The sequence below is a fragment of the Suillus subaureus genome (assembly GCF_016647635.1).
Source record: "Suillus subaureus strain MN1 chromosome Unknown BJ212scaffold_24, whole genome shotgun sequence".
Classification (NCBI taxonomy): domain Eukaryota; kingdom Fungi; phylum Basidiomycota; class Agaricomycetes; order Boletales; family Suillaceae; genus Suillus; species Suillus subaureus.
In genome coordinates, this window is record NW_024538580.1 from 462427 (window position 1) to 486137 (window position 23711).

The window sequence follows — 23711 nt, forward strand, 5'->3', positions numbered from 1 at the left end:
AAAGGGTCAAGAGTGGTCACGGATTTATGAGCCGCATCATCCGTGGCTACTTATATCAAACCAACTTAACAAATATGTGGCAATAGTGGAACCCCAGGCACTTCGCGTGTAAAATACATGAATTTCAGGCAGTCTACAAAGACATGATGATGATATGAAGACAGTCGTCGCCACTGAAACTCTGCACCGCAGGCCCGCACAAAACCAGTCTCTGAGCCGAACGCGGTACTGAACGCGATTTTTTGCAAATATTATCCTGGGCCAACCTAACAAATGCCGTGAGACTTTGCACGGACTGCCATGAAATTGTACACACCTTGGGAATATCATGATGCTCACTGAGCGACTCAAGTTTAGCATTAAGCTCGTTGACGCGATCTTTGTGCGTCTTGCGAGCCAATTGGGCTACTTTATTTTCGAGCTGGACGTTGGCGTCAATATTTGGAGAGCTTTCGTCTCGACCGTAAAACTCACCCTGCGCCTTTGTGCTTCCTCAAAACGTCGTTCCGCATCCGTTTTTCTGACATCACTCCCCGGTAGAGCAGGAGAATTGCTCCCCGACGCCGAACCACTAGCAAGTTCTGCCTCTTCTTTGAATAATAATTCCTTCACTCGTTCACGCTCGCGGTCCTTAGCACCATCAGATTGCGAGTTTGATTTGTGTTTAGATTTCTTCTTTCTGCTTATCTGTCAGGTGCACTGAATGGTAAGAACTAATGATACATACTTCTTCACGATACCTCCTTCAGCAACACCGCCCTTAAACTTGAGTGAGCCTCCTGGGCGAAAATCGTAGTCCGCCATCGGGGGCTGCCTGAGCAGATGACGGGGTGAAACAAGGAGGGTCTGCTGACGTAAGGAAATCATTGTCGAGTAAACAGCGGCAAACTCGTACCCAGTGGTACTCCAGTAGTACATTTTGCCCTTGCGACATTGGGCTCTTTCAGTGCAACAATTCCAAGGACATTCTCGACGAGGGCGACGGTCTCTAGTACTTTGGTTCTAACCGGGACCTCTATAGCCATACCCGACGATCTTCCCTGGTTTTGACGTGTCACCATGGCTATCCTTTCGACACCGCTGCAATACATCAAATCTGTACCACCAGTGACGCGTTTTTTTACTGCGGCTACTTTAGCTTCCTCCACATTGTATCTTTGGATAAGATGGACAACAGGCCCTACACCGGTTGCCTACTTGACATTGGTACCTGGAACAAGCCTGTTCTTTCCTTGGACATTTGTAACCTCAGCCCTGGTCGAAATAAGTGTTATTGAGGCGAGTATTGTTTTATCGACGATTGAGGACGAAATGTATTGATACTGAACGATTCTTAAAAGCTCATTATCTCGCTTCTTGTCATTCCCGCTTCGTTAGCTTATTTTGAGCGCCTGTGGGGGACCGTCGAAACTCTCAAGTTTATTATCGTATGCGTGACCGGACCCAATATCATCGGGTGTGCCTTCAACTGGATTGAATTCGCTGTGACGCGTAATGCCGAGTTGTTCCTGTACGTTTCTCACATACCTTGCGATGGCAGCGCCTCACATCCTTGGACAATGCAGATATGGCATGGAGTATCACGGTCAAATGGCATTATTTATCAGCCTGCTTGTTTCATTTACTCAAGTGATCCCTGAGCACCAAGTTCAAGTTTTGGGTTTTATCAAGGCCCGCGTCAAGGTAAAAACAAAGTTGTCCGACACTTGTTGATCTGACCCCATCTGTAGAGGCTTCCTATGGCGTACTTGACTTTTTCGACCATAATGACACTACTTGGCTTCCAAAGCCCATATATTCTCATTCAGTTTGGCTGGTTTGTGTCTTGGATATACCTCCGCTTCTATAAGCGCAGTGTTAGCGACTCCCTAGGAGGGGTAGTGTCGTATGGTGACCGCAGCGAAACATTTGCTTTGACAAGCTGGTTCCCACCATTCCTGCAGTGAGTATTTTTTTTTTCATTTTTTTCCCTGCAGTTACCGACTTTTTCCCAGTACACCGCTATCAATGCTAGGAAGCACAGTATACAAACTTGCAACACGTTTCCATCTTCTTCCTACCTCTGTGCCTCATGACATTGAGTCTGGAGGGTATAGTCAGGTGCCAGGTGGAGCTCGAGCCGAAGCTGAAAGGCGGCGGTCAGTAATTTCTTCCATTGTCCAATCAACTGTGTTAACTCTCACTTCCAGGGCACTTGCACTGAAGGCACTTGACCAGCGACTGGCCAACTCCTCCAGTGGTTCGCCAACTCAGAGCGGAATATCTCAAGCTCAGTCTTCAAGACCCTCACCTGCTGCGCCCGCACCAGCACAGAATGAAAGAAAATCTAGCTCTGTGGAGATGGACGTAGCAGACACGTCAGGCTCTGATGATGGAAGAAGATAGTGTACGGCCTAATGGTCATCTTCAGTAGCTAATATCCCTGGAGCGTCTTCATTTCATTTGTCCAACTACATAGCAATAGCCTCATGGTTACGTAATATATACCAAGTCTGTTGACCACGTCGGACTGTTTCTAAGTCCACCAGCCTGGTGAAACATATCGTCGGACATTAACGACTTCGTATACATGGCTCGGCGACCATCTACAGTGTCGGTTGCATCGTTTGGTTCGATCAAGGGCCTTACAGAACTGTCCCATTTAACTTCAGTGTCAACATTCGCGCCATCCCCTTCAGCACTCAAGTTCCCTCGTTCAGTCCCATCCACTCATTCCTCGAGCGTGCAATCCACCAGGGTACAGGATGAGACCGTGGGCATAGACCCAGATGAATTGTTCGCGAAATGTACTATTCCTGAGGTTAAGGCGAAACAAGTTCAGCTAAGGTGCGTCACGACCTACCCATGTTGGTCACCTTGGCTCAAAACGAGATTTCAGGTCGGACGCTGAAGCCAAGCAGGAGGAGCTTCGTGTTATGGTCGGGTGCGTGCTCTTGCCTGAATGCACTTCGCGACTTGACTGTACTTTGAAAGCGCAGGGAACGGTATCGCGATCTACTACGAGCCTCAACGTCCATAATTTCCATGTCAAAGTCCGCAAAGCGTGTACAAGAAGCATTCCAAGAAACTAAAGATGCTATTACGTCTCGGCAACAGCCATCCAGGGAGGATCGTACATCTAATGTAGGCAAGGAAGGTCAGTGCTAGTTTGTCCAATAACACTGCATTACTTCATATTCATATTTCAGACTCGCATTTGCAAACATTACAAGTGCTCTCTGCCCACATTAAGTTACTTCTTGATACCCCAGAACATCTATGGCGTCTTATTGAAAGAGAAAAATATTTCCATGCCACCTGGTTATTCATGCTGGCACGTGTCGTGCACCGGACACTTTCTCGTGACGATGACCAAGATGAGGACAGTTGGTTAAACCAAGGCGTCAATGTGGTGGTAAATTCTGCGCTAAATGTCTTTCTTACCTTCTGACGTCTCGCATCCAGGAGCAATTTCCACTAATCCAGCGACAGTGGGAGACTATATCTCATTTTCGCTCTCAGATTGTCCATAGAGCCACATTATCTCTGAGGACACACGAGAAATCACCTGAGGTCCGCTTTTTTATGTTGTACGCGTTGTCTTCTCATGTTCTCAATCCAGGACACCTGTGCAACTATTCTGACTCTCCATATCCTCGAGTCAAAACCTTTGACAGACACTCTGACGACGTATCTCTCCCAAAGAACGCGGACTATGCACACACTTGTTTCAAAAAACTCAAGTATCATGACAACTGCATTCCCAAATGGTGTTCCTACGACACAGACGAACGGCCATCCTCTGGGGGTTTCCAAGCTATCGCAGTCTAAACGCATTCCTTCCAATGACAAACTTCAAGAAGTGAAGTCCTCACTGCTAATTCTTGTCGAGGTGATATCAAGGACCGTAAATTGCGCTCGAAACGTATTCCAAAGTCAGAGACCCACGCAGCCAGCCCTGGCAATCCGCGTGCTGGAGCAAATACATACTGAATCGCCCGCCGTATCTGGCCCGGAGACTACACTTCCTTCTGAACTGGCTTTGAGCACCCAGACAATTCTTTCTGGACTTCCGTCGTCGTCATACTTCACTCTTCTTCCAGCTGGGATAAGGTCATACAAACCTTATGTTGAATTGTCTTCCGCTTCGTCTTCCGTGCCAGGACACTTTCTGGAGGATAAACTACGAACTTGGTTTGACCAGTCCTGCTCTATACTTCGGGATTCTTTGGACCGCTGGTTGCTGGAGTTGGACAGTGTGAAGAGCGTTTGGAATATTAGGTCCTCCTTGCGAAATTGGCTGCTCACATCGGGGTTGGTGAAAACGGAGCAGACGGCACTCGATGCTCTATTAGAAGAAGCTGTCAGAAAACGAATCACCGCTATATGGACCGATACCATTCACAGGGCGAAAGAGCTGTTCTTGAAGGCGCTGTCTTCACTTACTCCAAGTAGTGAAGTCGTTACTGAAGGTATGTATCTTGGTACTCTTTGCAAAAACATGTTTCAAAAGGACCGTCCAATTATCAGAATTTTCTCCTCTAAACAGCATATATGTGCCCCAATCTGTTCCACCCCCACCCCTAACAGGAAGTGGACCTTCAGCGTACGAACTCCCGTACCAAACGTATAGAACAGCTTTGCAATCACAACTTCGTGGTCGGACACCTCGCCTGCAGACTTTCTTAAACATTCTGGAGGAGTCTGCAGCTTCACTGCAAAAAGATTACTCCCGTATCAGTTTGGATCAGAGCAGCAAGTGCGTTCATATCTTTGTTTCATCTGACGATCTTTGATCAAGCTGTGGCATCTAGGAGGTTGGTCCGCAATCTAGTTGAGGCATATCTCCCAGAGGCGAAGGCTTTCTGTTCTATGATCGCCGACGCTCTTACTTCGACTACTGATGAGCTGATGAACCAGTCAGGTAAGACGACACTACACCCGAATGCTCTCCTCCAAACTCACCAGTCAAAAAGACACCGCTAAGGCTATGAGAAATATGACATTCCTTAGTCGAGTGGCGGTCGAAATATCAATGACATCACCTTTCCTTCACAATATAGGTTGTGATGAGGTTGTTGCACTGCGTATGTTGATCATACCACCAAACATACATACCTGATTGTTAACAACCGAGTCGCTTAGAATTTCGAGACAAAACTGGTTTGCTATTTAACCGAATCATCAACCGGTGGAAGGAACACGCTATTTCTTCTGCTATCTCAGTATATGACGACGCAAAATTTTATTTAACACTTTCTGGTCTGTACTTTATTTACCTTGCAAGGCATTCTCCTGACACCGTCCAACATACCCTATTGCAGGGCCATCACCAGCCCTCATGGAAAGCCTGCATGCTTTATCGACTTCCTTACATAGCTTGGGTCTCACGCACCATCCATCACAACTCACCGGCATAGCGTCATCACTCCTTAGCCTATTCATCGACACATTCACCCGTGATGTGCCGAACAGCGATACAGGTCGGAATGTGCAGATATTAAATGATGCAACCTTCCTACGATGTCTTGCGTCAGCCTGGCCTTCCGAGGCACTCGAGGCATCTTCACTCAACAAATTGGTCGCCGCGCTGCAGTCGGAAGTACGTAGCCGTCATCATTGTGATGCAACATCTTGACAATGGGATTTATAGGTTCAATCTCCAGAGGGCCATCCACAATCCGATCCAGAACAAGCTGCCAAGGAATACTTGATGAGGACTCAAATGTTACTTTCAGCGCTTCTTCCGCCTTCCTCTTCTGTACAAGCCGCAAAGGAAGGTGCAGACAAGATGAGTGCACTACTGACCTATGACGTGCCTGGGGCAGACACTACATTTTTGTCAGCTGTGAGGCTTGTCAAGGTTTCCACTCGGTTCCCTTTACTGCTGGTGGAAACTCGATAGCGGCTGAGTGAATGTGTTCGCGGCTATTTCTACAATATGGACCTGTTTCGAGCAACACATTGATATTGTGCTCCCAGGATATCATTCCACGATTGTCTGCATTTGCTCGTGTTTGGAAGCATCTCAAACCCGTTTCCGAGTTCTGTGAATTTCTTGCAAGCAACGTAGTTGCATCAGGTTCGAGATTTACAATCGATTTTGTGTACTTCATACATCGTAATCCCCTGTGAATGGCCCCCCTGGGGTCATCATTACAATGAGCCGCAGTAGACTCTGCTACTGCAACATCGGTTGGCTTCGTTTTGTACATCCATTAGAGTCAGCGAGACCCGGGCCCTACTGGAACTACATATCCACATCGGATCATCCATCCAGAGTACCACGGCAGATACTCAACAACTCGATAGCAATTGCCCCACGGTCCTTATTTGGCCGCATGGACAACCTCAAAATATTTGTGCAGCGCTCAGCCCAGCTTCTGCTACTATCCCTCTCCCACACCATTGTCTCTGAGCCAATGGTGCACTCCCCGACACCGGAAACCACGGAGGAATGCTTCTGCAAAGAACTCGAACTGGACAGGAAGGATGCCGAGTGCGAATTTCCTCGAGCTACGAAGATGCAGGTATACTATTTGAAGCAGCTGAACCCATAACATTATGTCGTTCATTTCTGGGAGGTATGTGATATATATTTGGCTGCAATTTCATAGGATTAACAGGTATCATCTTAGTAAAAAGAATGTACATCTCTGCTTCTATTCCGCCTTGCTATGTATGTTCTGCCTGCTCAATTCCCAAGCTTCATCTGTGCCTTCCGAGAGCATATTTTCATCCAGCAAAGAGACCTGCACTCTACGGTGCAGCAACTTATCTCCGACCACGCCCGAAGCACTAAGTATAAGTCCTGAAGTTTACTTACGAGCAAGACCGCCTCAAGTTTACAGAGGACCTGGTGGCTGACAACTTGAAGCGGGACTACGCAATATCTGGACCTGTGACTCCCAGGGTAGTTGACGAGCTGATAGCTGCTGAGAATCTTTGCAAGCTTGACGAGTTGCTCCAGAATGTGAGGGACATTGACTGCAATTAGTATTGTACTAGTCACTTACAAATAATGCGACAGCGGCGTGCAGAATCCCTAGCTTCTCATTAGCTGGATTACCAGTCCGAGTCACTCCTGAACATCGCGAGGCAAATGAGGTACACTTCGTCTCAACTCGTTAGTGCTGAACGGTGTCGATTTACCAGAATTTTCCACCTTGATTCGATTCGCCTCTGCAGCAACACTATCAATGTCCAACTAGGCTGGAGGTACATGACACGCGAAAATGGGACACATATTAACGGGATGAATAAGTTATGCTCCTCCGCTGTCCGAACATGAGCACAGAGAACCACTTTCAAAGACAGTAGCACGTACACAAGAATATTATTTCTAGAAAAACGATGTCAATTTGCGAAGCATGAGAGACAACGTGTAAGACGCACATTGGGATGTGAATGAGTTTTACGAAGTATCCAATGAAACCCATGACAGCAAAGCCAACAGCGACTGCCCTACAGATCTGAATGAATTCTGTAATTGTACTTTCAGTACCATGTCATATGGATGAAACTTAGAACCCACCTTTCTGCGATGGTTTCGTGCAACGTGTAAGGAACTAGCAAGCAGGACAAGTCAGCAAAGTTCATGCATGATTCAGAGTTTAGCAAAGCCAACCTGGTTTCCGTCGCGAACGAATTGCTGGGGAATGTCAATGAATTCCTTCAATTTTTCAGACATGGCAGTTTGTAAGTGAGTGTTTAAAGTGAGATTATGACCACGTCTTCCCGGGCCAATACATTTCCCACGACACTTTACCGCAACTAAGCAAGTTGGTACGACTGGACTGAAAACATTTAAATCAGACATCGACTGACCGTATTCAATCTTACAGGCAAAACTATCGGCGCAGGTATCTGAGCGCGCATGAATGTCCCTTAGCCGCGCTGTTGCCCGGTTAGGATACCCTGCAGGTTCTTTCACCCGTTCCGTCTCGAGGCCACCTACTTTACGTCGTGCAGCACCCGCCTTTCGTGTCAAGAGAGACCAGAGACGATTCTTGACTGTTAAACACGACCCCTCCCTTTCCTATGTCCCAGATGTCGGTGTCATTGTTGACAAAATTCGGCGGTGTATCCCCACAGCAAATGTTGGCGCTCTACACCAGCAGTTTTACGGCCTATTTCGCGTGCTGGGCGAGGAAGAGAAGGATAAACCTACGGTTCCACCCCTCAAAGAAGAGGAGATCCACGGCGCGCTATCAGTACTAGCTGTGTCGGGTAGACACCATGATTTGGATATGGTGGTGAAAATCCTCGTCGACTTGCGCATGCTTTGCGGTGTTGAAGTGGGGGTGAAAGTGTACAATGTCATCCTCCGTGGCTTGATCACGAATGGAAACCCGCAAACGGTTTTCAACTGGCTTATGAACATGCCTCAAAAGCCGAAAAATATGACGCCTACCCTTTTACAGTGGCACATGTTCTTCGAGTGGTGTGCTGAATCTGGGCTTGTGGGAGTGCTTCATCACAGCATCTCCAAGATGCATCGCTCTGGACGTCGTCCCACCATCAAAACATTTGAAATTCTATTCAACGCTTTCTTTGATACTGGTGCTCCAATCAAGAAAATTTACGACGCTCTAGATATCATGGAACATACCTCGTTGACGTACGATGAGAACTTCGCGAAACTTCTCTACGATGGTTTTGTCAAACTTGGTCTTGCGGATCGAGCTCAGGAGATGAAGGACAATTATTGGAAACGTTTTAGCAAGAGGTCGAGGACGACAGATCCCAAAATGATTGAGTGGACAGAGAGCATAGAGAGAGAGGCTGAGGACAAGGGGATTGCTGCGGCAGTAACTCTATGCAAGTCATTGCAGAAATATGGTTTCAAACTCACTCCGCACACCCTCACACTTCTCATCCGGCGTACACACCGCCTCGAGCACCTTCGATACGCGGAAGCCGAACTACACCTGAAGGCATCCATAATTCAGTGGGCCATCTTGATCAGTAATGCTGTGCGTATCGGTGACCTGACAAGTGCTCTGTCGATCTACGAGGAGTCCAAGTCTACTGGGATTACTCCCGGCACGCCCTTAGTACACCCACTAGTCAATGCCCTCTGCACCACTTCAAATACTCTTGATGATGTTGCAATTGATCGAGCATTAGAACTATACAAGGACCTCGCTGAGGCCGCTCCCATCACCCAGTCGAAACAAGAACTCCAACCTCCAGGACGCCGGCATTCCTCGGGCCCAGATGCCAACCTCTACAACATCTTATTCCGCGCATTTGGCGCTTCGAAGAACGTCAAAAAGTATTTTCCTATTGCGTTTTCCCTCCTTGAAGACATGGAGGCTAGAAATGTTGAACTCAACAGCCCGCTGGCTGTTTCTTCTCTGGCCATCGTTGTCATGCGGTGTGCTTCCAGCTTCGATGATGCATTGAAGGCCTATAAACGAATATGCAAACGACCCAATGCGCCTCGCCTCGATGCCAAAGGCTACCAAGCAATCCTTCACACCTTGACCCAACTCTCATTTGGAGACCACGAAACATTACCGTCCGTGTGGCACTATTTTGAAGTAGTGAAGGACATGCAGAAGGCGGGGGTTGAGATCACAGCTCCCGTATACACTATCCTCCTCCGGCATCTCGCATTACTCTCAGCGGAACTGCCACCCGAGGAGCGTGATGCCCTTGCAGCGGCTGTGCGGAGGGCACATGATCACCTGACGCTCGACCCTTCCTTCACGCCCGATACAGTGCTTTGGAACCAGTTGATGGACAGCTATCAGCGCGTTGGGCTGTTCGCGGAGGCATACCGCGTTTGGGAAACGCTCTTTATTACGGGGCGCTTCAATCAAGCGAGCGTTGCAATTATCATTGACGCATGTGGGTTTGCGGACGCCTGGCCCATGGCTGCACAGGTGTGCCTGAAGTTGACTAAGCTCGGGTTTAAGTTCAACTTGCGGACGTGGAATACGTGGATAGAGTGCATGTGCCGTGTTGGGAAGCTTGATGATGCGCTGAAGGTTGTGTGTTTGGAGATGGGGAAAGATCAGCTGAACATCGCGCCCGATGTTAACACGGTCAAGGTACTTCTTTCGTTCGCTGCACGGACAAACCAGCAAGACGAGGTGATGGACCGTATCAAACGGTATCTCCCTCAGCTATGGCATACGTTGCCCACCGAACTCGACGGATATTTCATCAGAGAACGAACCACGGTGGTAGACCCAAAATGATCATCGTAAATCTATTCGTGATGGTAAATACAGTAATAATGGTATAAGTGTACAAAGCGTGTGGTTGAGCATTACGCGTGACAAGTGTGTGTTCTAGAGGAGTAGAAAAACAGTTAAGAGCAAGAAAGCCTCGAGATGGTCGTAATATGATAAGAGTAGCTTACGAGGACGCAAGTTCCTCAACTGTTGGGCAGTCACACTGAAAAATGGAACGGTAAGCTCGGAAAAGTAATGATATCATTTACTTACAATAAGGTTAAGGTCGCCGTAGGCTGGATGATAGAAATAAGCCAATGCCTCCAATATCGTTCGCGAGGCAACTCACCATCGTCTATACGAGAAACAGTTGGCCAGAACTTCTTCTCGCGGAGCCATGGCATGGGATATGCTGCCTCTTCGCGCGTATAAGGACTAGAAGGTGCACATCAGCCATATCACGAAACGCAACCTTGAGAAACCACCGACCGGTTCCATTCTTTGTCGGACGCAACCATAAGTGAAAGTGGATGCGGTGCGTTCTTGAGCAGGTTGTTATCCCTGGGTTGTTTGCCAGTGATGATATCTTCCGCTTCCTTCCGGATCTGAATCATAGCATCGCAGAATCTATCGATCTCTTCGAGTGTTTCGGACTCGGTAGGTTCGATCAGCATACAAGTGGAGATAGGCCACGAGCACGTAGGAGGATGGAATCCGTAGTCCTAAATGCGTCAGTCAGCGACAACGACAACGACAACAGCCAATTCTAAGAACACACACCTGCACCCTTTTCGCGAAATCTGTCACCTTCAACCCTGCAGCTTTATCAAACTCGGCAAGATCGATGAGCAGCTCGTGAGCAACTCGGCCGTTCTTATTCTTGAACCGAAGGCTGTAGTGCCCTGCAAGTCGATGCGCCATGTAGTTGGCATTGAGGAGTGCGATGTTGGTGGACTCCGAAAGGCCGTTGCCGCCGAGCATCTTGATGTAAGCCCATGAAATAAGGAGGATGGAAGCACTGCCGAAGGGGGCAGCTGAGACGGCATCGATGGCGGCATCACCGCCAGTCTTGACCAGGGGATGCGAGGGAAGGAAAGGTGCAAGGTGTTCGGCGACGCAGATGGGTCCAACACCAGGTCCTCCACCTCCGTGGGGACTGTGCAAGGTACGTGAGCAAATATCAATGCAAGTCATCGCTTGCACTCACATAGCAAAGGTCTTGTGCAGGTTGAGATGGCAAACGTCGCCTCCGCAGACCGCAGGGTTCGTCAGTCCAACCTGTGCGTTGAGATTTGCACCGTCCAAGTAAACTTGTCCACCACAGTCATGAATGATCTTGCAGGCCTGTGACGTATAATTGAGTGCTCCAGATCAGCATGGGAAACAAGGATACATACATCGGCAACGCCATCTTCAAAGACACCGAACGTCGAGGGGTATGTGATCTGCCCCGGAATGAATTTTAATCCTAATTGATACAAACATAACTCACCATGAAAACCGCAAGGTTATTTTTGTGTTTCTCGGCCTTTGCCTTCAAGTCTTCCAGGTCCAGGTTCCCATCTGCATGTGTCTTGACTGGAACAACTTTCAAGCCTGCCATCACAGCCGACTATCGCCTCCATCAGTTTTATTACTGGACAAGGGACAATACCTACCGCAGGATTGGTGCCGTGCGCACTAAGGGGTATCAAGCACACGTCACGGTGTCCCTCCCCGCGGGATTCCTGGTATGCCCGGATGACAGTCAACCCAGCATATTCACCCGCAGCGCCTGAATTCGGTTGCACAGAGCAAGCATGGAAACCAGTAATCTTGCAGAGGTCGTCTTCCAGCTCCTATAAAGAATAATTAGCGCCTTTGTCCTACCACGGCTCAAATTCACAAACCTTGATGATCTTCCTGTATCCTTCGACCTGCTCGTGTGGCGCAAACGGATGGATACCACCAAACTCGGGCCATGTAAGTGGGATCATGCTGCTCGTGCTGTTAAGCTTCATCGTACAGCTTCCAAGCGGGATCATTGCGTGCACAAGACCGAGGTCCTTGCTCGCAAGGTGGAATATGTACCTGAGCATCTCAGTCTCACTGTGGTGTTTGTTAAAAACGGAGTGGGAGAGGAACTCAGACTCGCGCACGAGCTGATGAGGGAATGCAGGTTCCTTGGGAGCGGGCAGGTCGGCAAGATTGGGCTCTGGTTGCGAGGCGGCGATGTGGAAGGCGCGTATGAGGGATAGGAGGTCCCCTTGACCTACTGACTCGTCGAGAGTGACACCAACGGTGTTCTTGTCCACTCTTCGGAGGTTAAGGCCCTGCAACGCAGCAGCGGCATGCATGACTTCAGCATTCGCGCAGTGCTTTGAGACATCAATGGTGAGCGTGTCGAAGTAGGAGGACGCGTTGATCACGCGGAATCCAAGACGCTCGACGGCAGACTTGAGGATCTGTGTGAGGAAGTGCACTTTCTTTGCGATGCGCTCGAGTCCTATGGGGCCGTGATATACTGCGTACATAGCGGCCATGTTGGCGAGAAGGGCTTGCGAGGTGCAAATGTTGCTGGTGGCCTTTTCGCGGCGAATGTGTTGCTCTCGGGCTGCATGTGATTGATGAGAACACGAAATAGAGGGTAGCAGGGAGGGCCTACTTTGCAATGCCAGTCTATATGCGGGGTTACCCATAGTATCTTTGCTCCGGCCAATCAAACGACCAGGCATTTTCCGCTTAAGCTTCTCTGTGACGGCAAAGAAAGCACCATGAGGACCTCCATAACCGGCAGGAACACCAAATCGCGCAGAGTTGCCAAGAACGATATCAGCGCCCCATTCACCCGGAGGTTGAAGAAGTGTCAAAGCAAGAAGATCTGTCGCGACGATGACCAGTGCGCCTGCTTCATGCACCTGCTTCGTGAAATCACTGTAGTCGGTGACGAGGCCATTCACATCAGGGTATTGCACAAGGACACCGGCGAGATCGGCGCGTAATGTGTCATGTTTGAGTGCGTCAGCCACGTCACCGATGACAAGATTTATACCAAAACCCTTGGCACGTGTCTTGAGAACAGAGATAGTCTGGGGAAGGACTCCCTTGTCGACGAAGAATGTCTTCTTCTTCTGGTTGAACTGCACGTACGCCATGACCATGGCTTCTGCGGCAGCGGTTGCTTCATCAAGGAGGGATGCGTTTGCGATGTGCATCGATGTAAGGGACATGATCATCGTTTGGAAGTTCACCAATGACTCGAGACGACCTGGTGGCACCATTAGAAAAAAAAACTAGTGGAAAATTTGACAACGAACCCTGGGCGATCTCAGGCTGGTATGGAGTATACGGGGTATACCACGCAGGGTTCTCAAATATCTATAGACACGATCAACACAATACTGGGGTAGCTGAGAGCGTGACATACATTCCGCAAAATCACAGGGGGTACGACGGCATTATGGTAACCCATGCCAATGAAGCTCTTGAACTGCTGGTTCTTCCGACCTAGCTTTTTTGCGGTTGCGTGAAGCTCTGTCTCGCTCAGTGCTGGGATGGACGCATTGCTGACGGTGGAGCCAGCAATGCGAATGTTCTGCGGTACGGTCGCAGCTAGAAAAGACTCCATGGAGTCAAAGCCCAGCTTTGAGAGCATAAACTCGGTCTCGTTGTCGTCTGGTCCAACATGCCTGTTGGTAAAAGTATCCAGTGACTCGAAAAGATTTGCTGGAGACTTTGCGGTCGCAAGCCCACGAACTGAAAGGGACTGATAAATAGAACGAGCTGCAGATTGCCTGAGATGAGTCGAGGCGATACGCAAGGCGGCCATGAGAGGCCAGATAATGGCAGTATGAGAGAAAGAGTCGGGTGAGTACGGAAAAGAAGGAATGAATGACACTGACCTTGTTCACCGAGCCAGATTTTCATTCACCGAGTAGTATCATTACGCGTTTGAACTTTGCAGTATCTTATTGATAGGTCTGGGAAAACGCTGATAAGTGCCCGACTAAACGAAACGCTTACAATTTTCGTGTGAGGCATTCGAATGGTCCCATCGATCCGAGCGCTAGCAGTCAAGCGTTGTGCTAGTAGATGCCAACAATTTGCGCTATATTCATTGACGCCCTCTATTTCAATCCTTTCGATGATGGGCTCGGAGACCCCTCTCAGTCCCATTTATGGTTACTCGAAAAAACTTTTTCTCTCTTGCACGTGGTTATCTAGACGCTCAGTCACTAAATAGAGTTCCCCGTCACAACGTAAGCGGAGTCCCGCCTGCCGTCCCCAGAATTTCGATTTCACATGCACAACATGAATTTTATTGCGCTCATATCATCAACGCCAAGCCATCTGCGCAAGCAACACGAATGAAACTGACAACATCCTCCGCATGTTTCCTTTCATTAATGACTAGGGTCAGCATTCATTGGGAAAGAACATGCAGGGCATGCGTACGGTGGGTCTGTGTCATCCGTATCGTGCGCACTATGTAAGCCATTTTGTTCAATGTCTCTTGAGACAGTCCGGAATGCGTCCTTGGCGCTGCGTGTATCAGCAGAAGCGAGTTTCCCCTCGTAGTAGGCAGCTGTGGAAAGAACACGGGACAGGGCTTTGGACACGCTGTCAGAACGCAGCGACGCCCCACGGTCTACAGACGAGGGTTGTCCTAGCGATTGTAAAAGCGGCGTTTGCTTCCTAACCACCGCGGAGGAGCGGACAACTTCATACTGAAAGACTCCTATGAATTTATGACATTTAAGTATTTTATTGACTTACGATGAACTCATGAAGGGCGATGGGTGTGGGCAAAAATATATCTGCTCTGCGCAGCGCAAGGTCAAGTAGCTGGATACTCTATTGATTGCAGTCAATTTCACCTCAAATGCGCATTGAACATCTCATACCTCCTGGACCAGCCGCTCGATACCACCGGTGGTCACCAAACTGTCAAGCTTGCCGGAAAGAAACCCAAGTAAGTCAACAACAGCCTTCCACAATTCAAGCCAGTCGTATTCTGAGTAAAAGTCCAGTGTCAGAAATTAAGAGCATGCAATTAGGTAAAATCACCTCGCCTAATCGCATTCTTGCCTTCTGTAGATACCATATGATGCGATGGCACGTCCAGATACACACACTATCTCACCATCAACAATAAGTCTTGCCAGGGGACACAAAATAAACGAAACGCACGTGAACGCATACACCTCGAACCGCTTATATAGATTATGGCGTAGCCATAATACACAACAATCCAGAAGTGCGCAGATTGGTGCACGCGTAGGCGATGGTACTGGAAGGAGCGGAAGTCTCTGCATTCATCTCAGTATTAGTTGTGAAATTGGACATGTACAAGCAATGACCTGCCGACACAGCCTGATTGCCTCTTTTGAGGAGGCAGGCTTGCAAAAGACCGACATTATGTGCGCGTTCTCGGACATCACAAGAAGTGTGTTCAGTGCAAGGTTTGCATAAGCCAACATGCGAGGTGATGCCGAGGACGAGGCATGAGTCAACACATAGGATGACAATGAGATGATGTTATATGCTAGTGGGGGCACCAGCGCGCTCTGTTTGCTGTCGGATGGCTTAGGTATCATATCTACTAGCACCTGCGCGAAATGGGGATTGAAGAAAAGGAACTCGAAAACAGGTAGAAGTGAAACAGTCGCCTCGATGGGTCTGTTTGCTCAGTAAGTGGGATGCGACATGAAACTTGATAATTTCACGTACTGGGTCTTGAGGAACTCTCGAGGCGGGTCAAATGGCTGCATTGCCAGTGCGCGTTCAGGTAGGAGCGAGGTGAACAGGGCTCCGACGCTCTTTGCGAATGTGGGGATCGAATCGTCCGAGATTTCTTGGTATGCCCTACCACCAAGTCAACTAAAAATCTTTTGTGAATGTCCAGAAAGGCGCACTTCATAGCAGCATTGAGTGCAAACCCCGCTGCCCAACAAATCTTGCGCATCAGTTCTATGTCTTGCGTATCGCATATGTGCTGGAGGTACGGATTAAGTTTCGCTGCATCGGATTTGTGAAAATTCGCCAGAATAGAGAGGAGGAGCGACGCTTCAAAAGTAAAGCGTTGGGTATCTGGGGATGTGATGATCTGTCACAAGCAACAACATTCGCTTAGGACTGACGACAAGACCATGAAACAGTATTCTGTACCTTAGTGATGCAAGGGAAGAGGTCTCGGCGCAGGAAATATGCGCCTGGGCTTAACTGGCTGATGCTACACGTGAAGACAACAGCTAGTTGGAGAACTTGATGTCGAAGAGACTCTAATCACGGTCTGTCAAACATTTCTACATCAATTGTTCTCGGAGCGCACCAGGAGCACCATCATCATCAAGTACATCTGAAATCATTCCGACAAACTCCTATACGCGCCAGTGAGTCTATAATGGAGATGAAGATTTCACATCGACCGTACCATGAATACTCTGTCGGCCTCATTCACTCTGTCAGCAAAGATTTCCATCACCTCCCAGCCTGCTAGGTTCTTAGCGAGCACAGTGCGCAGCATGATAGAGAGCGTATCGACGGCGTGGGCGCGGGTCTCTTTGCCCTTGCGATCGGCTGCAAATACGATGCAAACAGTAAAGAGGGCATGGAGCACGAGCTACTGGCGAGGATTAATCTGTCAGTACCGAATCGTTGGATGTTGAACAATGTGGACAGACCTTGTGTGAACTGAGGCACTCGTCCTTGGGAAGAGTAGATAGAAGACGCGTTAGAAAGGCGCGGTCGGGCTCCAGGGACAGCAGCTCTTGCCAGAAGCGCTGTTCATTGTGCCCAGGAGAGATTTGTGCTGGACTGAGGCCCTGTACACGGTTATGTCAGGATTTTCAGGTTGTACCATACAAGTACGTGTCAGTGTTCGCTTGCCTGGAATAGTTTATTGATGATTGTCACATATCTCGAGCTGATAGTCCAAGAACTTCGCGGTGCATTCATGAATACGTGTACAATGGTGAAAAGATAGTTTGCGGTCTCTCGTGCCGATAATTATATACAGTGGTGGTACTCCAGATGTCAGTGGGGTTGATGCGCAGCTAATGATGGACACTCATATTTTTACATCGAAACAAGTTTCCGGTCATACACTAGACTAGCCGCTACGACCTAAGCAGCCCATCATATGCCGCATAAACCATTTCAACCATCCAACTCATCAACGTCTCATCTTTCATCCTCACGTCTTCCATCATCCTCCTAACGCCCACAAACGCCCGTCGGCCCCTCCGCTCGCCTTCCAGCTCGCCCCCAATATCCTCCACTACATCGTCGCCCTCATCGTCTTCCACAACACCAGGAAACCCAAAGTGCTCGCCATCCACACGGGGGGCAGTGTCCGTGGTGGCGACGAATGACGAGCGGAAGAGGATACGGATAATGAGCAACGCAGGTAAGTGCAGCTGAAGGAGGATCGGCGACGGGTCGGGTATAGGATATGTTAGTTTGCCTTGGAGGAGGGGGCCGTCGCTTTGTGGGGTCTGTGAAGGGGTACGATTCTCCGTCAGCAGTGATGGTGATTGTATCATCCTGGGAAGGATGTTTTGCAGGCGGTTGGGAACTTGAGAGATGAGTGAGGAGATGGGGTCGCAGTCGTTGTTTTGATGTCGACGGCAATGGACATGTGGCCCAGAGACATGGCGGTTCTGGGTTCTCGGATGACTCCAAATGTTGAAGGAGGTGGTCGTACAACTCGCCGGGGGCCTCAAATGACGGAGCTGAACACTGAAGGCGCTCCCACAGGCACTTGAAACGAGGAGCAGCTTCTGCATTTTTACGCCTGTCCACTCCACGGACGACAAAGCGCTGTGGCGGCCCAGGAAGGACCATCGCCTGAGCCTGAGGAAACACGACGTTGACGTTTTTTATCACGTCTGATGCGACCAGGACGGGATGCCGATCCGCAAAAGGTGTGAAGGCGTCTTTGTAGAGAGTCCAAAAATCGACTTGAGTAAGCTCTCCGTCTGGTGTTGAAACGAACATGATTTTCATCCTACGAATAATGACTTTATCACGTCGTAATACAGCCTGCGTAACGTGTACTCACCACTCATAACAGCGCTGGGGTTCAGGCATGGGAACTAGGGTCTCAAGCTCCTCTTTGGTAAGATCATGGACGGGGATCACGACCGTTGTTGCTGGGATGGCGCGAGTGACTGCACTGATATCCAGATTCACAGTCTCTTCTACCTGTTCAGATAGAAGAAAGCTAACAAGCACGCGAAGGGTGCTTGGCATGAGAGGATGGTGCAGAAAAGTCTTTACCATTGGCGGGTGCGAAAGATGGGCATATAGGTAGTTCAATGAAGCGTCTACCAATGCTCGATCGACAAATAAAGGCAAGTAACGTAGGGAGGCAGCGAGCGCTGGCGAGTTTGAGTCCAGGCGACGTGTGCTTTGTATGTTAGAAAACAGTTGAGCCAAAAGGGTCAAAGCTGAGACGATAAGGGAGCGATTCGATGAGTAACCTGCAATTTGCAGCAGAGTGGGGAGGGGGTCTTTCTTGTTCGAAGCGGGATCTGGCAGGATAACGCCCAGGGATATAGCCTGCAGAAGTTCTATGGCGTTGAGAACAAATTCAGCATTCATATCCGTGTTTGGAGCGAGGTTGGTGAGGGCGTTGAATAGTAGTGGGAGTGTTCGAGAATGGTTAGCTAGCTCAAATGCATTGGGTTCATTCGTGGCCGAATTGCGGAGGATAAATATGGATTCTAGGGCATGTCGTCGCTTTCTGTGTTCAGCATCGGGCATAGCAAATAGTCGATACTGCTCTGCCACTAGGTATCCCTCTGTCGCATACCATTCTGGCCATTCGAACAGTGCGTCTGTTAGACCAGGAATGGTTTTCAAGATGAATTGATCATTTGCACATAATCGATACAGCCTATCCAGCGCCCATGCAATCTCCGAGTTTATGCCGGAGCGTATCGATAAGACCATACGATTGCTCGGTGTCGCCTCAGTATACCACCCTGAAGTCACATTAATCAGTGAAATTTACATGCAAACAGGTACTCACTTTCATAGTCATCTGTAACATTTGGTCCGACGCGCTGCACTGGATGCTGCTGGCCATATTGCCTGTAGACGCCAGGCGTCGTCGTCCTGGGTGGAATGGCCATGAAAGAGAGCTTTAAACCTTAAGTTTGGCGCATTAGTTACGCGCAGTCACGCGTCGGTCACGTGTGACGCAGCGTCGGCCGTCACACAATACGTGACAGCTTTGCCTCTCCTCATCTATCACAAGCACTATTACTCATGCCTTTGATCGAGGTTTGTCCTGCAGTTCTGGAAGAGAATCACAAACACTTACTTAACCGCAGGTGATTGCAAATGATCGGCTGGGCCGGAAAGGTGGGTCCACACAATTACATGATCCGAATCCTAGCTGAAGCAATCTACTAGTCCGAGTCAAGTGCAGCCCGGATGACACTGTGGGCGACCTGAAGAAACTCATTGCCGCTCAAACCGGTACAGACTTTAAGAAGATTCAGCTAAAGAAATGGTGAGCATCCGCTAATTGCTACGATGCTCTCCCTTGACACAGGGCTGTACCAACAAATCATCGCATACGTCTCCTTCTTGAACATATACTGATGACACTGTTCTTCTTGTTAGGTATACTATCTACAAGGACCACATCACGCTCTCAGATTATGAGATCCACGATGGTATGAGTTTGGAGATGTATTAGGGTTCAATCCACTCCCGAGAGTAAAGAGGATGGTCGTGTAGAGGCAAACACAAGGCCATTGACTGTTTTTTTGTTGAGTTGACTTCCTAGTGCTATCATTTACAATCATATCATGTATCGCTCAACATTTCTTGTCAGCATTACCGACATGTATTAACAGCTTTGTGCCAATTAATGGATTAATCACTTGTTGGAGAGTTACATCATTATTTGACGAGTCCAGTTTGGGAGATGCTACACTATGTCCCTTCTGTACGAAACCCTCGAACTACTCACGGATCATAGCAGATCGCCTTCCATCACACATGTCGATTGCGTGGGAGCAACGATGATGGCGTTGAACGTATTGCAGGCTCATCTGACATCGCAGGTGGCCTGGGAAGGATCATCGACGAGCTCCCAAACTTCGAGATGCGTGACTTCTGCGTCTTGATCACATCTGCTCGACGTTCGGTAAATGGCTTGACGATCACCCAGCTTGTGCCTGGACTCTGCATTCGCTCCTCAACGCGACGAGAAAGGAACGTCGTGTTGGGCGTGCTTTCGGCCTTGGGGGGTTGGAGCTGAATCGGCGTTGAACGGGGTCCTCGGGGGCGCGCAAGGATATGAGGTTCTATCGTACTGCTTGAAGCTGTTATATGCCTGGCGAAGCTCGCAGTGCCATTGAGTGTTTCCGGGTCTTGATCGATATCTTCCTCGGATACGGGGTGGAGAAGGTTTTCACGGTGTCCGATGGTGTCCGCAGACTGAGAAGGTGGGTAAATAGACGCCGAATCTCCACTCGTGTTCGGGTCTTGATGCTGTTCCTCACCCAAGACAGGCACCTCATCACCATTCTCTGGCTCTGTGGTAATTGACATGTCCCTGGAATACTTCATACCAGGGACTGTCTCGTCGGTCTCTACAAGATCTCCGCTTATAGCACGCGACTTTCGGTACCACGGTTCGCGCTTTCCAAAGTCTGGCAGGGGTCGTTGCCTGCTTCGAGTGTGGAGTGGCGCCGTAGGTGGAGGGTCGAGCGAAAGAAAGTTGACGATTCGAATTGGCAGGATGACATGTACGTCCGAGAAACATCTTCCGATGCCTACACTTATGCGAAGCGTGTACTCAACCTCCAGCAGTCGCGTTCGGGCAATAGAGTGAACGTCAGGCTACAAAAGTAATCATGGTCAATTACCACAATACAGCCAGAAATAAATCTTACTGGTAATATCAAAGAGTGGTCGAACTCGCTCGTCTGACCGGGAGCAACACCTGTCCACCACCCTTTTGCGCTCGCATGTCCCTTGGAACAACGCTGTCCCAACTCAAGGACACTTTCCGTCACCCACTTTGCCTTTGTCAAGGTTTGACAAGCATCCGGATCAGCATCCCCAACATCCAAGTGCGGTTTCGGTTTGAACACGGTTAGTGTCCGTATCAGCGCAATGGCGGCCCCTTTTACCAATTTCTTGCAGTCATTAACCACTCGAAAATGAACGGTGCAACTTTGGCCAGCGACCCAGTAGAATCGGTGGATATGGGCTGACAGCCTGATTTTTCCTGGGCCACCCATGAACACTCTAGTTGCAACCTCTGCGACTAGTGGGCGAGAGTTTGTAGCGAGTGTAGAGACGACGTCTAGACATGGCCATACCTCACAGTCGCGGTAGAAGTGAGCGATGGATTCTTTGGATGTTGCTGAGTCCTTGACTTTGATCTCTCTGACCGGTTATCAGCCGATGGGTGATAGAACACAGAAGCTCCAGCACTTACGCCATAGCAATATATTTAATCGCCACTCCGGAGTTTATGTTCAAAACCCCTTTCGCCATGCCGCAGCCACCATCTGGGGGAAGGAGCATCGCGAACGGAAAGACGTGGATGCCCTCTTGTGCTTCGGCCCAGCCATCGTCATCAGGTGGTGATTTGAAGAGACCTTTCCACGATGGAGCAATTTCCGATAGAAGAGCTGAGTATTTGTAAAACGTGCACCTGCTATCCTTTTGTGGTATGCACTCAAATCCGACGATCCTAACTTTCCCCTGAGAAAGCAGCAATGGTACATCCTTCTTGGAGCCTTTTTTGATGTGGATCTTGACTGACCCCTTGAGGTAGCTGCCTTGCACGCAAGTGTGGTTCTCGAGTACGATGTCCACTTCTATACGTGACCTCCACTTTGCCTTTTCTAACGTAATGGGCTTGAAATCGGTGCCAAGATCTCCACTGCTATCTGCGTTGTGTAATGCCGGGCGCGGGTGGACGGTTGCACTGGGTTTTAGTCCGGAATTCGAGTTTCCGAGGAGGGCCTCGATTTCTGGGCCGCTCTGGACGGGGGTGACGTCGACGTTGAAAAGAGTCGCGCTGGTGGCTAGGCTGGCCATGCTTCCGACAACAGGGCCTGGGGCGGAAAGGACTTTTCGGGGTGGTGGAACAAATTTCGAGCTTCCTGGAGGCATGAGAGACTCCGTTGCTATGCGTTGGCCAACTCGGTACCCGGATTCCCCAGGCTTGCCGTACACGTCGAACTCTACCATCGAATCCCCGACTTCTGCTAGGAGGAGACCTCTCATAGCACTCATTGAGCGCAGGGCTGGAACGGCCATCTGGCTATCTGCTTCAGCGCTGGAGGACGGCACGCGATCCTGTTTCAAAGTTGAGCGACTGGTGACTGCCTTAAGCTTGAGGGACGAAGTATGTGACCGAAGGGCGATATCGACGCCTTGAGGTTCGTGTTTGCTTCCCATTGGCATTTGCGAATGACTGTTTTCTGCAGAGACACAGTCACAAATCCATATGGACCACGATGCTCAGCTTTGGAACCACTTCAGTTCTGACCGCCAGTCTCATTTGAAATTGGCGCTAGGCGCAGCTCCTTCATTATCACAGTAAATGGCACCATAAATGGAGAGGTTAGTATCATGCTCCGAAAAGGGTGCTTCGGGTGATGTAACAAAGATAAATCCGCCGAAGTGCGCGGTTTCCACCTAGACCTAAAATCACAGTGATTGACCTGTTCACACATAAGTGTCTGCATGATGGAATATGTGAAATACGTAGGTATCACCCGTCAGCCGCAATGATGTGGAGCTCTGGTTCTCATGCACAAACTCCAAGGCCTGTGACAAGTCCGTCCCTACGGTACCGCAGATCTATAATGAACCTCTTCTCTCTTATCTGCAGAGGGGGAGGCCAGTACTCCACTGGCAGATCGGCACATGAAAGTTGCGGTGTTCTGCTGTCAACGGGATTCTTGAAAAAAAGGTTAGGTTCGCACCACCGCAAAATCAACACCCGACCCCTCGCAGGAATATCGTCAATATATCAGCACCTTTGCCTCGCGGCTTATCGTTAAAAATGATGGGATGCAGCCGTTGCTCCGAGGCCATGTCATATGATTCTGGTTTGGGCTGGTTGATGCTGTGGTGAAAATGATGCCGTGCTTCCAAGTGACGCAAGTAACGACGAATTGGCACTTGGTTTGATTGCAACGTGTTGGCAGCCAGGGAGCTCCATGTTTTGCTGTAGATGTTACTAAGTCCGAAAGGATGATGGATGGAACTAGAGAGAGTAGTGGTAGACGCTCATACTACCAAACAAGGACACAATTTGACGTCAAGCTGTGATGTTCCGAGAGTATAGCTAATAATTGAACTTTGGCTTTAGACGTCACTGTACACAGCTCAGCGCTCAATTTTGCGCATTGTCCTCGCTGCAGGCGTGAGGCCTCTCACAAACCCAATAACAGCTTGGTTGCCTGTCTATCATCGGTATAAAAACCCTTAGGCTTATAATTTAAATCTGAATCGTTCGCATTTCGGCACTCGTGACTCCAACTTACCCTTGTATACATTCATCCACCGCAGCACTCACGAGACTCC

The 23711-nt window shown here is 49.2% G+C and overlaps 10 protein-coding genes across 10 annotated transcripts; 4 read left to right on the forward strand and 6 right to left on the reverse strand.

The window, feature by feature from the left end:
* Window positions 1–65: 65 nt before the first annotated feature.
* BJ212DRAFT_1367690 (uncharacterized protein) lies at window positions 66–844 on the reverse strand. The gene is made up of 4 exons (XM_041336154.1): window positions 728–844; window positions 475–679; window positions 310–421; window positions 66–268 (listed from the first exon to the last, which is right to left on the reverse strand). Exons 1-4 carry the CDS (start codon window positions 802–804, stop codon window positions 252–254), a joined length of 411 nt encoding a protein of 136 aa, XP_041191168.1. The 5' UTR covers window positions 805–844; the 3' UTR covers window positions 66–251.
* Window positions 845–1059: 215 nt separating this feature from the next.
* BJ212DRAFT_1433325 (eukaryotic integral membrane protein-domain-containing protein) lies at window positions 1060–2501 on the forward strand (the record flags this gene model as incomplete). Its single annotated transcript, XM_041337712.1, has 5 exons — window positions 1060–1287; window positions 1341–1510; window positions 1566–1683; window positions 1731–1942; window positions 1995–2501. 5 exons carry the CDS (start codon window positions 1060–1062, stop codon window positions 2383–2385), a joined length of 1119 nt encoding a protein of 372 aa, XP_041191169.1. The 3' UTR covers window positions 2386–2501.
* On the forward strand, window positions 2478–6012 carry BJ212DRAFT_424257 (uncharacterized protein). The gene is made up of 12 exons (XM_041343165.1): window positions 2478–2826; window positions 2879–2923; window positions 2979–3136; window positions 3189–3394; window positions 3445–3552; window positions 3602–4451; window positions 4510–4738; window positions 4794–4903; window positions 4956–5066; window positions 5125–5241; window positions 5304–5581; window positions 5633–6012. Exons 1-12 carry the CDS (start codon window positions 2570–2572, stop codon window positions 5882–5884), a joined length of 2721 nt encoding a protein of 906 aa, XP_041191170.1. The 5' UTR covers window positions 2478–2569; the 3' UTR covers window positions 5885–6012.
* Window positions 6013–7126: 1114 nt separating this feature from the next.
* BJ212DRAFT_1367700 (uncharacterized protein) lies at window positions 7127–7689 on the reverse strand. Its single transcript, XM_041336155.1, has 5 exons — window positions 7607–7689; window positions 7514–7547; window positions 7375–7462; window positions 7307–7321; window positions 7127–7256 (listed from the first exon to the last, which is right to left on the reverse strand). Exons 1-5 carry the CDS (start codon window positions 7667–7669, stop codon window positions 7244–7246), a joined length of 213 nt encoding a protein of 70 aa, XP_041191171.1. The 5' UTR covers window positions 7670–7689; the 3' UTR covers window positions 7127–7243.
* A 2-nt stretch (window positions 7690–7691) lies between these two features.
* Window positions 7692–10187, forward strand: BJ212DRAFT_1464330 (uncharacterized protein; the record flags this gene model as incomplete). Its single annotated transcript, XM_041338955.1, has 2 exons — window positions 7692–7764; window positions 7824–10187. The coding sequence occupies exon 2, from the start codon at window positions 7860–7862 to the stop codon at window positions 10185–10187; it is 2328 nt and encodes a 775-aa protein (XP_041191172.1). The 5' UTR covers window positions 7692–7764; window positions 7824–7859.
* BJ212DRAFT_1367703 (glycine cleavage system P-protein-domain-containing protein) lies at window positions 10181–14239 on the reverse strand. Its single transcript, XM_041336156.1, has 13 exons — window positions 13570–14239; window positions 13460–13520; window positions 12808–13410; window positions 12053–12756; window positions 11822–12001; window positions 11656–11775; window positions 11561–11608; window positions 11371–11507; window positions 10944–11319; window positions 10653–10885; window positions 10513–10598; window positions 10437–10459; window positions 10181–10386 (listed from the first exon to the last, which is right to left on the reverse strand). The coding sequence occupies exons 1-13, from the start codon at window positions 13969–13971 to the stop codon at window positions 10348–10350; spliced, it is 3012 nt and encodes a 1003-aa protein (XP_041191173.1). The 5' UTR covers window positions 13972–14239; the 3' UTR covers window positions 10181–10347.
* A 226-nt stretch (window positions 14240–14465) lies between these two features.
* BJ212DRAFT_424302 (uncharacterized protein) lies at window positions 14466–17023 on the reverse strand. The gene is made up of 12 exons (XM_041343166.1): window positions 16826–17023; window positions 16576–16764; window positions 16474–16522; window positions 16311–16423; window positions 16058–16248; window positions 15873–16007; window positions 15503–15821; window positions 15333–15451; window positions 15215–15276; window positions 15047–15156; window positions 14919–14996; window positions 14466–14869 (listed from the first exon to the last, which is right to left on the reverse strand). Exons 2-12 carry the CDS (start codon window positions 16666–16668, stop codon window positions 14546–14548), a joined length of 1593 nt encoding a protein of 530 aa, XP_041191174.1. The 5' UTR covers window positions 16669–16764; window positions 16826–17023; the 3' UTR covers window positions 14466–14545.
* Window positions 17024–17260: 237 nt separating this feature from the next.
* BJ212DRAFT_1447955 (uncharacterized protein) lies at window positions 17261–19279 on the reverse strand (the record flags this gene model as incomplete). The annotated part of the gene is given in 4 exon segments (XM_041338472.1): window positions 17261–17560; window positions 17580–18150; window positions 18205–19129; window positions 19177–19279. The coding sequence occupies 4 exon segments, from the start codon at window positions 19277–19279 to the stop codon at window positions 17261–17263; spliced, it is 1899 nt and encodes a 632-aa protein (XP_041191175.1).
* Window positions 19280–19415: 136 nt separating this feature from the next.
* Window positions 19416–19851, forward strand: BJ212DRAFT_1447956 (ubiquitin-like protein; the record flags this gene model as incomplete). Its single annotated transcript, XM_041338473.1, has 4 exons — window positions 19416–19430; window positions 19481–19511; window positions 19563–19662; window positions 19776–19851. 4 exons carry the CDS (start codon window positions 19416–19418, stop codon window positions 19849–19851), a joined length of 222 nt encoding a protein of 73 aa, XP_041191176.1.
* Window positions 19852–20150: 299 nt separating this feature from the next.
* Window positions 20151–22583, reverse strand: BJ212DRAFT_1301199 (uncharacterized protein; the record flags this gene model as incomplete). The annotated part of the gene is made up of 3 exons (XM_041333094.1): window positions 20151–21002; window positions 21056–21554; window positions 21607–22583. 3 exons carry the CDS (start codon window positions 22581–22583, stop codon window positions 20151–20153), a joined length of 2328 nt encoding a protein of 775 aa, XP_041191177.1.
* Window positions 22584–23711: the final 1128 nt, after the last annotated feature.

What these genes read in the sequence shown, in the direction of transcription:
- BJ212DRAFT_1367690 (XM_041336154.1), bottom strand. Translation starts at nt 804, where the DNA reads ATGGCGGACTACGATTTTCGCCCAGGAGGCTCACTCAAGTTTAAGGGC. An exon ending in GAAGGAGGTATCGTGAAGAA is followed by an intron (nt 680 to 727) that starts GTATGTATCATT and finishes ACAGATAAGCAG; the next exon opens with AAAGAAGAAATCTAAACACA. An exon ending in AGGAAGCACAAAGGCGCAGG is followed by an intron (nt 422 to 474) that starts GTGAGTTTTACG and finishes GCCAACGTCCAG; the next exon opens with CTCGAAAATAAAGTAGCCCA.
- BJ212DRAFT_424257 (XM_041343165.1), top strand. Translation starts at nt 2,570, where the DNA reads ATGGCTCGGCGACCATCTACAGTGTCGGTTGCATCGTTTGGTTCGATC. An exon ending in AGTTTGGATCAGAGCAGCAA is followed by an intron (nt 4,739 to 4,793) that starts GTGCGTTCATAT and finishes TGTGGCATCTAG; the next exon opens with GAGGTTGGTCCGCAATCTAG. An exon ending in ATTTTATTTAACACTTTCTG is followed by an intron (nt 5,242 to 5,303) that starts GTCTGTACTTTA and finishes ACCCTATTGCAG; the next exon opens with GGCCATCACCAGCCCTCATG.
- BJ212DRAFT_1367700 (XM_041336155.1), bottom strand. Translation starts at nt 7,669, where the DNA reads ATGTCTGAAAAATTGAAGGAATTCATTGACATTCCCCAGCAATTCGTT. An exon ending in TCGTTCGCGACGGAAACCAG is followed by an intron (nt 7,548 to 7,606) that starts GTTGGCTTTGCT and finishes CCTGCTTGCTAG; the next exon opens with TTCCTTACACGTTGCACGAA. An exon ending in CACGAAACCATCGCAGAAAG is followed by an intron (nt 7,463 to 7,513) that starts GTGGGTTCTAAG and finishes GTACAATTACAG; the next exon opens with AATTCATTCAGATCTGTAGG.
- BJ212DRAFT_1367703 (XM_041336156.1), bottom strand. Translation starts at nt 13,971, where the DNA reads ATGGCCGCCTTGCGTATCGCCTCGACTCATCTCAGGCAATCTGCAGCT. An exon ending in CGCACGGCACCAATCCTGCG is followed by an intron (nt 11,776 to 11,821) that starts GTAGGTATTGTC and finishes TGGAGGCGATAG; the next exon opens with TCGGCTGTGATGGCAGGCTT. An exon ending in ATAACCTTGCGGTTTTCATG is followed by an intron (nt 11,609 to 11,655) that starts GTGAGTTATGTT and finishes ATTCCGGGGCAG; the next exon opens with ATCACATACCCCTCGACGTT.
- BJ212DRAFT_424302 (XM_041343166.1), bottom strand. Translation starts at nt 16,668, where the DNA reads ATGCTGCGCACTGTGCTCGCTAAGAACCTAGCAGGCTGGGAGGTGATG. An exon ending in CGAGAGTTCCTCAAGACCCA is followed by an intron (nt 15,822 to 15,872) that starts GTACGTGAAATT and finishes CTGAGCAAACAG; the next exon opens with ACCCATCGAGGCGACTGTTT. An exon ending in TCGAGCGGCTGGTCCAGGAG is followed by an intron (nt 14,997 to 15,046) that starts GTATGAGATGTT and finishes TGCAATCAATAG; the next exon opens with AGTATCCAGCTACTTGACCT.